Source organism: Pseudoliparis swirei, chromosome 6 (genome assembly GCF_029220125.1).
Source record: "Pseudoliparis swirei isolate HS2019 ecotype Mariana Trench chromosome 6, NWPU_hadal_v1, whole genome shotgun sequence".
NCBI classification, from domain to species: Eukaryota; Metazoa; Chordata; class Actinopteri; order Perciformes; family Liparidae; genus Pseudoliparis; species Pseudoliparis swirei.
The window spans coordinates 11,538,621-11,548,393 of record NC_079393.1 but is presented as its reverse complement, the minus strand read 5'-3'; the positions used below and the strand labels follow the sequence as shown (position 1 = coordinate 11,548,393).

At 43.2% G+C, this 9,773-nt stretch overlaps 2 protein-coding genes across 2 annotated transcripts; one reads left to right on the top strand and one right to left on the bottom strand.

Annotated features, from left to right (window-relative positions):
* Window positions 1-140: 140 nt before the first annotated feature.
* Window positions 141-3,753, top strand: LOC130194981 (zinc-binding protein A33-like). Its single transcript, XM_056416207.1, has 6 exons — window positions 141-530; window positions 1,789-1,884; window positions 1,991-2,221; window positions 2,660-2,682; window positions 2,760-2,878; window positions 2,959-3,753. The coding sequence occupies exons 1-6, from the start codon at window positions 141-143 to the stop codon at window positions 3,507-3,509; spliced, it is 1,410 nt and encodes a 469-aa protein (XP_056272182.1). The 3' UTR covers window positions 3,510-3,753.
* Window positions 3,587-9,733, bottom strand: ighmbp2 (immunoglobulin mu DNA binding protein 2). The gene is made up of 16 exons (XM_056417005.1): window positions 9,603-9,733; window positions 9,084-9,166; window positions 8,759-8,928; window positions 8,469-8,664; window positions 8,283-8,380; window positions 7,950-8,113; window positions 7,621-7,821; window positions 7,385-7,532; window positions 7,121-7,295; window positions 6,422-6,604; window positions 6,205-6,323; window positions 6,028-6,122; window positions 5,690-5,813; window positions 4,759-5,610; window positions 4,466-4,665; window positions 3,587-3,961 (listed from the first exon to the last, which is right to left on the bottom strand). Exons 2-16 carry the CDS (start codon window positions 9,158-9,160, stop codon window positions 3,773-3,775), a joined length of 2,991 nt encoding a protein of 996 aa, XP_056272980.1. The 5' UTR covers window positions 9,161-9,166; window positions 9,603-9,733; the 3' UTR covers window positions 3,587-3,772.
* Between the last annotated feature and the right edge of the window lie 40 nt (window positions 9,734-9,773).

Sequence of the window (9,773 nt, the reverse complement as noted above, 5' to 3'; positions counted from 1 at the left end):
TGAGGGTTGCTAGAAGCGTATTTAACCAGTCGTACTGGTTTTCCAACTAGCTTCAGGGTCGAACCGCCTGCGGTCACAACACCTGAAGAGCAGGAAGGAAGCACTCCTGTTACCTCACTCTACGGGAACACTTCAGCCGAATGGCAGGGATTTTGTTCTCTGACGAGGACTTACTTTGTCCTCAATGTACTGAGATTTATCACCTTCCTGTTCTCCTAAAATGTGGCCACAGTATTTGCAGAGTTTGTTTGCAGAAATTCTGGGAATTGAAAGGATGCAGAGAATGCCCCGTGTGTCGCACTGTGTCTGTTCCTGGGAGGCCTCCTATCAATTTGGCACTAAAGATAGCTGCGGACCATCAGCAAGTGCAAAAGACCAGCGGGAACCAAGACTTGTGTGGTCTTCACAACGAGAAGCTGAAGCTTTTTTGTCACAATGACCAGGAGCCCATCTGTCTTGTCTGCCAAACGACAAAACAGCACAGAGTTCATGAGTGCTGCCCGGTGGAGGAGGCGGCCGACCAGAAAAAGGTAGAGTAAAAATATAAACTACAGAAATGACAGGATTAACTGCACACACACACACACACACACACACACACACACACACACACACACACACACACACACACACACACACACACACACACACACACACACACACACACACACACTCCAGTGCAGGAAACACAATTAGTGATCTCTGAGAGCAAAAGTTTGTTACTACTGGGATTGGATTTATTTTATTTTAGGGTATAAATTAGGTTGCAAATAACAATTTATTTCATGTTAAGTATTTTTCTCAATTACATAATTAATCATGGAGTTTCCCAGAGCAGCCCGTCTCAAGGTCAACACGACTGCAAATCGACTCACAAGACGGGATTGTATTGTCCCTCTCAAGAAAAGTGATTTCAGTTAGTCTGCTTTTTCTGTACAAGCTGCACCAGACTGGAACTCCATTCCAGGATCGATCAGAGAACCACAGACAGTTCATTTAAAGCTCAATTAAAGAAATGGTTAGTTAGCACCCAGCTCTGTCAGCACGAGAACGGAACTGTCCTCAATCTGTCTGTGTGGAACTTTCCCTCTGTCTGTCTGTTGTCAGGTATGTCTGTTGTCGACTATATGTCTGTTGTCAGGTCTGTCTGTCTGTTGTCATGTCTGTTGTCAGTTATCTGTTTGTTGTCAGGTCTCTGTCTGTTTTCAGGAGGTGTTGTTGACTGTCTGTCTGTTGTCAGGTGTTGTTGACTGTCTGTCTGTTGTCGACTATATGTCTGTTGTCAGTTCTCTGTCTGTCTGTTGTTAGGTCTCTGTGTCTGTTGTTGACTGTCTGTATGTTGTCAGATCTCTGTCTGTCATCGACTGTTTGTCTGTCTGTCTGTTGTTGACTATCTGTCTGTATGTTGTTGTCAGTTCTCTGTCTGTTTGTTGTCGACTGTCTGTCTGTTGTCAGGTCTCTCTGTTGTCGGCTGTCTGTATGTCTTGACTTTGCTGGTCGACCATCATCGACCTGCATCATGTCTTTTGTTGTTGTTTACCTGTGCCTGACTGATTTATATATTTGTACAATCACTACAATGTTCTGTGGCCCTGCTATGGATTTTTAATTTTATTTTTATATTTAGTGTATAACAATGCAGCATCATCTTTTTATTAAGGAAAAAGTAACACATTGATTATTGAGATAGTTGAAAATACATATGTTGTCCATTGACTACATTGTTTCATCGTAAATATTGTTTCAGCTCAAGATTTAAACTCTTAATGATTCTTTTCATAATTTCAGAAGGAGATTTCCACAATGCTCGGGTCCTTGAAGAAAAAGCTCAGAACACTGATCAAGACCAAAGTGGACTGGGAGGAAACCAAAAACTATATTCAGGTAAAAGTTAATAGAGTATTGTATTCTCTATTGTTTTGGGCCCAGAGTTAACACCGCAGCTCCTCGGGTCCACGGACAAACATAACCAGCTTTCTCCACCGGACAGAGCCAAGCTCATCAAAACGAGGAAGCGATTAAGGAGACGTTTGAGAAGCTCCGCCTCTTCCTTCAGGAGGAGGAGAACAGCAGACTGAAGGTGCTCAACGAGGAAAAGGAAATCAAGACCCAGGTGATGGGCGAGAAGCTGGAAAACATCACGGACCAGATCAAAAGCCTCTCGTCCACCGTCAGGGATATTGAGGCATATCTCAGAGCAAAGGACTTACCATTTCTAAAGGTACGTGTTTACTGATGTCAATGACAATCCAAACCATAAAATGAGAAGCATGTTATCATGTTCATCTCAGTTGGCTCTTCTTTATGTGAACATGTATTAATATGTTGTATATATCCGTATATACAATTGTTATAGAAATTCCCACATTTTATGCCAGACTTAAACAGTTTGAGGATTATGAATGTCGGTTCCAAATTTCAATCAAATGGTTGAGATGTTCCAGTCTGGACCGCGGTGGACTGGAATTATTTAGATGTTTCTTTTCATGTTTGTACTTGATATATTTAACCTATCTTTTCTTGTCCACTTAAAGTTGTGTACTCTTTTTGTCAATACTGATTCAAAAAATCTTTGCATCTACATGTGAGTTTGCATATAACTACACATCTAGCATGTTGTCAATATGATGTATTTTTTTATTTTCTCTTTTACCTTAAGGAGTACAAGCAGATGAAGAAACGGTAAGTATCACTCACTATCTGCCATTATTATCAATGTCTTCATAAGACAATATTTCAATTATTTGAACCTTTTTTAGGGCAAAATGCGTTATTCGAGAGCCAGAATGTATCCGAGATATCCTGATCACCTCTGCAAATCATCTGGGATTACTTGGGTTTGGAATTTGGAAGAAGATGGCCGACATCGTCACATGTGGTGGGTGAGCACACAAGGGCTCAAAGATAAAGTTTATTGCGAGGCATTTTCAATCAACTGAATTTGGTTTATACTTCCAGTCCCCATCACTCTGGATCCAAACACAGCCCAGTCCAACTTAATGTTTTCTAAAGAGCTGACCAGTGTTCAATACAGCAGGAAGCAAATCCTACCGGACAACCCTGAACGCTGCACCAATCGTGTGTGTGCGCTGGGAGCCACCGGCTTCACATCTGGGAAGCACAGCTGGACTGTGGAGGTGGGCCAGGGAAAGGAATGGTGCATCGGAGTCGTCCAAGAGTCCATCAAAAGGAAGAGTACCGTCTTCCTCAACCCGGCTGAGGGATTCTGGGTGATCGCCCTGTGCAACGGGGACTCAATTTGGGCTCAGACCTCGCCTCGCACCAAGCTGGTGTTGAAGCAGAAGCCCGAGAGGATTACAGTCCAGCTGGACTACGACAAAGGAAAGGTGGTTTTCATCAACGCTGCCGATTTGACAACGATGCACACGTTCAAAGATCGATTCAAAGAGAGGGTGTTTCCCTACTTTTCTCCTGGATTGAATGAAGATGGGAAAAACTCCACCCCACTGACAATCTGTCCTCTGACAGTCACCGTGGATGTAAAGTAGACCCGACACCGTATCGTTGAAGAGGACTTTGTAGAGAGTGTCAAAGCTGCTACAAGGAACACGAGGCGGTTTCAAGATGTATTTCATGAGATTTAGTAGCACATTGTATGAAACCATACTGTATGAATGTTGGAAAGGCAACACAGATTATAATATGTAAATTTGATCAAACAAGACGTTTTCAAACTTTTTTATGGTTTAATTGTTCACAATAAAGTCTCTAGTTATGGGAATTTACAAAGTTTGTTTGCTCGCCTTATCTGTCATTCTTTGTTTTTGGGTTTCCTCTGTGATGACATAGCTTTCAATTTAGAGTCCAATTTCCTTTGTAGATAGGCTTTCTTATTGGGGTCCATGGATTTGTCTTTCTTCCCACTTCCTGCGTACAGAACGCCTTCTTTGCTTATTCTCATCCGAGCATGAGACTTGGCTTTATCTCCACAGCCGTGGACCTGACAAGGGTTTACAACATGACAACATGACTATCACGTCAGAAAAACACAATGTTTATACATTTAACAAGGGACAGTTAACTCCCAAATCAAAAATACGTATTTATCCTCTTACACATTTATCCTCAATCTACATTGTTTTGGTTTGAGTAGCCTAGTTTTGGCAATATTGGCCATAGACATGTTTTTCTAATGTATGTTTTTGGCGTTTCGTGCGCTACAGGCTGAGTGTAATTATACCCTTGAGAAGATAGATGTCTTTATGGCATATATCTCCAAAACTAGGAACCTCACACCTACACAATCGAGGTTGATAATTAGCACCACAAGTAACACTAACAATATGTATGTTTGATTTTGGGGTGAAATGTCTCTTTTGCTGAAATCAATGCACAGAAGAAAAGTAAAGCCTTTCTTGGAACTGTATATGCATTTGAATCCAGCGTCTAGTAAACACAGCAATCAAAACAACTGCTACTTGGTTGGGGTCTGCTCCCGTCTTACCTCCGGGATATGATGCCCGAGACAATACTGCCTGTTGCAGAACAGGCAAAGCTGTCCGAGCATCAGCACAGACGCTTTGCACCTGACGAAGCTGCACACGCGCTCAGCCTTGATGACGGCGTCGAGGAGCGTGTCAAAGTCCTCATCCGGAGCGGCAGCAGCAGCGATGCCACAAGCGCCGGGCTTCACTCGGCTCTTTCCTGGGAGGGAAACGGTAAGAGTTGACCTGTTGCACACACATTGGAGCAGGCACGTTCAAACAACTCTAAGAATGAGATGTTTCCACTTCAAACCTTTAGCAGACTTGGGCTTCTTTGACGACTGGGCCAACGCGGGTGGGATGTTGTTCTGTTGCTGTTTTTGTTGAGCATGTTCTTCCCTCTTCTGCTGCTCCCTCTTCATTCGATCCAAATGTAAACTTTTCAGGTCTAATGGAGGCTGACACAGCGGCTCACTTTGGGGGTTGGGGATTGTTTCGTTTTCCTGAGGTTCTTCATCATCATCATCATCATCATCTTCTTCTTCTTCTTCTGCTTGTGTTGGCCTCTCAGCCGGTGTTGACACCAGAGGCCTGGTCACCATGATACACCTGTCTTTACCCTCACCTTTACTCTCATGCACGAGGCCCAGCTCCTCAGCGATCTGGTGGACCAGCAGGCGGTCATGAGAGTTAAATGATGATGGGAACTGTAGTTCTTTCTGACTTAAGTCCTTTCGAAAGCTCTCCACCTGCACTCTGATCTCAGCACATCTGGTCATGTCCTGCTCTTCCTCGGTCACTGACTTTGTGTGCTTCTGTGTCGCAGCAGCATGTTCATTACTGCTGCCACCAGGACACTTCTCGTGTTGTGGCTTCGCCCGGCTCGGAGGCTGATCTTTCACCTTCTGTTTGGTGGATGTGGAGCTGCTGGCAGACGTATTAGCCTTTGTGTCTTTGTGGTCACGGGTGTAGTTCTGTGGCACGAGGTCTTGCATGTACTCAAATGCTGTTCTGACCTCGCCAAACTCAGTCATATGCTTGATCAGGGACTTCAGGAAAGCATGAGTCTGGACAGTCTGAGTGTCGCACACAACAGCGATGTGACGTCTCGCACGTGTAACGGCCACGTTGATCCTTCTGTCCTCTGCCAGGAATCCAACTTCCCCTGAAATAAAGCAGTGAACACATACATCAATGACTGCTGCAAACAATCATGGCGTGCCAGACACAGCTCAATGAGTTACCCTTTCTGTTGGACCGAACTAACGACAACACCACAGCCTCTTTCTCTCTGCCTTGAAATCCATCCACAGACTTGATCTCCAGCTCCGGATGCCTCGCAGAAAGTTTCTGACGCAGAAGATCGACCTGTACGGAGACAACGCATCCAAATACAAGTCAGTTCATTATTTTGAGACATCACTGTAAGATCTTTTGATTTCACTTCATCCATTTTGGATATTGGGTATTTTATTGTCATTACGGTTGAAAGTGTAGATCGAAATTTAAGTTTTGCATGAATGCTATGACACAGTTCAGCAGTATTAGTTGAGTACTGCAGTATCTCAACTCAGTGACTTACTTGTAGATTGTATGGAGCAATAACAGCGATGTCTTTAGCTTTAACTCCAGCTTCAGTCAAGGCCGTTATGTGCAGTTCAACAATGTCGACCTCACCTGAGGAAAAAGTCATCCGTGTTAGATCCCAGAGCACACTCACTGTGATAACGTTTGATATCTTGCAATAAAAATGACTAACCCTGATTGCCTTTGGACTGCTCATCTGTGACCTCCATCTCGCTCAGGCCGCAGCCCGCAGTGTCAATGAGGAGAAGTGGCGTGCTGGTCTCTTCAACACAGGCGACTCCTGGTAAATCCCTTTGGCATGAAAGAGATTGTTTTTTTCACACTTTAATGATTTATCATTCACTGAAATACAAACGCGACGTACTTTCCATCATCAAGCTCACACTCACTTTAACAGGTGTCTCTCTACAGAGCTGTGAGCGGTTAGTCTTCCCTGGTACATCTCTTTGGAGGCCCAGTCCATGATGGCACTGTTCATGCGGTACTGAACTGTGAGCATCCGGACCACTGAGTCCCCGTACATCTGGATAAGTCTCTCCATGAGACTGAGTGACAGGCCTTTAGATGCAGCCCTGTGGAGCGCAAAAAGAAAACAATGTGAGACAAACAATAACAACCTGTCAAAGGATCTTAGAGACAACAATCTGTTTCTGACTATGGTCGATGGGGTCCTACATGAACACACATTTTCCGCCAAAGTTAGAACAGTTTTCTTAATTTCATGAGAGATTTCTTTATTTGAGTTTTTGTTTGTGTTGTGTAAGTGGTTTGATTTTTAGCATTGGATGGATTGTTGTTGACAGTTTCACACTTTAAAATGTGATCAAACCCAAACTGTCCCGATGAAGCAGATCAGCAGAGATTCTGAGTGTTTAAGCTCAGAAAGTGAGAAAAAAACCCCCATCTCATGTTGTTATTTAAGAGCTCAATCAGATTATGTTTCTTACTTAGCCATAATTGGAAAAGGTACTCTGGTATGTTTACAGGAGCTCTGAGGAAGATGTTAAAAAATGTTGTCCCAGGACAAATACTAAATCTTGAATGTTATTTGCATATGAATGAAAAGAGAGGAACGCCTGCTACTTTACATTTGTGATTTGATAGTAGGTGGTAACTGCTTGTAGTCTCCAGCCAGAATGCACTTGCGTGCTTGGAGCAGGGCGATCCAACAGCTGCTCTCCAGCGCCTGAGCGCACTCGTCTATCACCACCAAATCAAAATGCTCCGCTGGCAGGAACTTCAGAGGACCACTGCCAGAAGCACCTGCAGACGCAGACAAATGCACTGTAATTGCCTTTCATCATCACTGCAACCAATGAATTACATTTACTTCCCTCAAAGCCAATACTGACCTGTGTTGGTTGATAACACAACATCGGCTCTTTTTAGGATCTGCGTTATGGCTGTTGCTTCCCTTGTTTTCAGCTCTTTTCTAAGCTCCCCTATTTCTCTTTTGTAGTTCACCCGCTGTCCTTTATCACGCATTTTCTTTATTCCAATCTTGAAAAGAAAAAAAGATTTAGAAATACTTGTAAATCAGTCACAATGGCACACACATGCCAGTAGAAGCAAACAGTAACCTTCTTACAAATGCTTTATCGATGTCCTTTCGGATGTCAGCGATGATGTTTGCGTTGTCACTCTGTGCAAGGATGGCGTCTAGAGAATGTTTCTGTATAGACTCCAGAAGTCTGGCAGGGTGACCCAGCCTGAGGACCTTTGCCTTGGACCGGGCTAACCTCTCCACCAAATTATCCACAGCCACGTTAGAGGGCGCACAGCAAAGTACCTGCACAAACACAGAACACAAATGTGAAAATCACCCTGTCTAGACTGACATACTGCACTGACAGAACATAGTAAATGTAACTGAATCAATCACTAGGAGAGAAATATTCACATATATACTTCCTGCACCTTTTGTCCCTGTTTTACTGCTTGCAAGATGATCTCCACCACTGTGGTGGTTTTCCCGGTGCCTGGTGGTCCATGAATCACAGCCAGTTCTCTCTGAGACAGCGTAAAGGACACAGCTTCTCTCTGAGAATCGTCCAGGTTCGAGTTAAAGAATTGTACTTTATCTGATGAAACAAAATAACATACCCAGAATTGTATGTTGATTGTATGAATCATGCAACATTTTGAAATAAGCGTAGAGTATGTTGCATACTTGTGTAAAAGGTACCAACAAGCACAATTTCACAGAGCAACTATCTTTTGATTATATTTGCTTTGTAACGTGTCACTTACTTGGCTGTGATTGCGAGGATGGTTGTGAGTCCCCAAAAAGAACATTTATCAGATTGGCAGCTGGTCCATTGCTGTATCCATTCAATGTATTCAAGGCACTGCAGGCAAAAAACACACAGAGAAATTAACTTGTTTTAAAGTCTTCAGAATTCCCATATATCCGTCTTACATAAAAATCTCACTCACCTTTTCATCCGTTTGTATGTGACGTCATTTGCCAACTTTAGGAGGTTGTGAAGCGCACCCGTATCAAAGCTGAGGCCATCATTTGAATCGTCGAAGGCCACACTTATAGAAACTTGGCTGACCCTCGTCACTATTCCTGTGCCGATCTGAGAGGCTGGGGTGCATCCACCAGTGTCATACAACCCAACTATGTCCCCTGTAACAAAAGACAAACATGTCACAATAAGCAAAATATGAAACTAAAGTCACAATGAAACCCACAGATCAAATGTTTTATTCTTCCATCTCACCGGGTCCAAAGCTGTTGCTTGGCAGAGCCAAGAAACCAAGATGCTTTCTTGGTTCAAGGACGACGACTGTGCGACCGTACAGGCCTGTGGACTGACTTCCTATCTGCAACTTCAGCAGGCAAACTCCTTTATGTTGAAGATCTTTGAGAGAGATGTTCTCCTGCCATATCCTGAAGGTAAAAAAAACAAAAAGCCACAGTCATTGTTTCGTGCCATTATGGGAAGTGCAGGATCCTGTGTTGTTGGAGCTTGACCCATGGCATTGAAGTTGTGAATAATGCCTTTACTAAGTAAAGTACCACAGTCTAAATGTTATGTTACATACCTGGTCTCCTCTATCTCAGCCTCCCTTTCCTCCTGGAGAAGCTCGAGTGTCTTTGACACAAATTGTTCAACCGCCATCTCTCACTAGAAAGAACCAAAAGATGATCAGAACAGAATAACTAAACTATCTGTTGTTACGTTTTAATGTTACACGCCAGCTCAAATATGACTGATGAAACGTGTTGTAATTTAGAGATAGGTTAGAGAAACCTCTCATTAATAATAAGGGGGGAAGCATACCAGTGCTCTAATGTAACAGGCTTCATCATGTATTACTTAGATTAAGGGAGTTTTGTTGTATTACATACGTGTTACTTCTACTTAAGTAACGTTATAAAGCATATACACTTCTCCCACCAGCACAGCCATTAAATTAGGTCACGTTACGTCACATATTGCTCTGGATGTGCATGAGGAAAAACGAGCAGGATAAAGCGTAGTAGTTAAGACAGATATGTGCTAGCTTAAAGCTACATGAAAGCTAACGTTAGTTTGCCAACCCAGAAAGAAAGACACGCACCTGTTAATGATGATGTCAGTTAACTAATAAGCTCGATTATCTGAATAGAAAAGAGCCGACGACAGAAAGGCTGAAGTTAATCACACGGACCCACTTTGACAGTCTCTTGCTAACACCGGTGTGTGTGTATTTTTGACTCATGTTGTCTTTCGTGAAACGAGCCTGCCAGCC

What these genes read in the sequence shown, in the direction of transcription:
- LOC130194981 (XM_056416207.1), top strand. Translation starts at nt 141, where the DNA reads ATGGCAGGGATTTTGTTCTCTGACGAGGACTTACTTTGTCCTCAATGT. An exon ending in AAACCAAAAACTATATTCAG is followed by an intron (nt 1,885 to 1,990) that starts GTAAAAGTTAAT and finishes TCCACCGGACAG; the next exon opens with AGCCAAGCTCATCAAAACGA. An exon ending in AGGACTTACCATTTCTAAAG is followed by an intron (nt 2,222 to 2,659) that starts GTACGTGTTTAC and finishes TTTTACCTTAAG; the next exon opens with GAGTACAAGCAGATGAAGAA.
- ighmbp2 (XM_056417005.1), bottom strand. Translation starts at nt 9,160, where the DNA reads ATGGCGGTTGAACAATTTGTGTCAAAGACACTCGAGCTTCTCCAGGAG. An exon ending in ATCCTCGCAATCACAGCCAA is followed by an intron (nt 8,114 to 8,282) that starts GTAAGTGACACG and finishes TTGTTTCATCAG; the next exon opens with ATAAAGTACAATTCTTTAAC. An exon ending in GTAGAGAGACACCTGTTAAA is followed by an intron (nt 6,324 to 6,421) that starts GTGAGTGTGAGC and finishes TTCATGCCAAAG; the next exon opens with GGATTTACCAGGAGTCGCCT.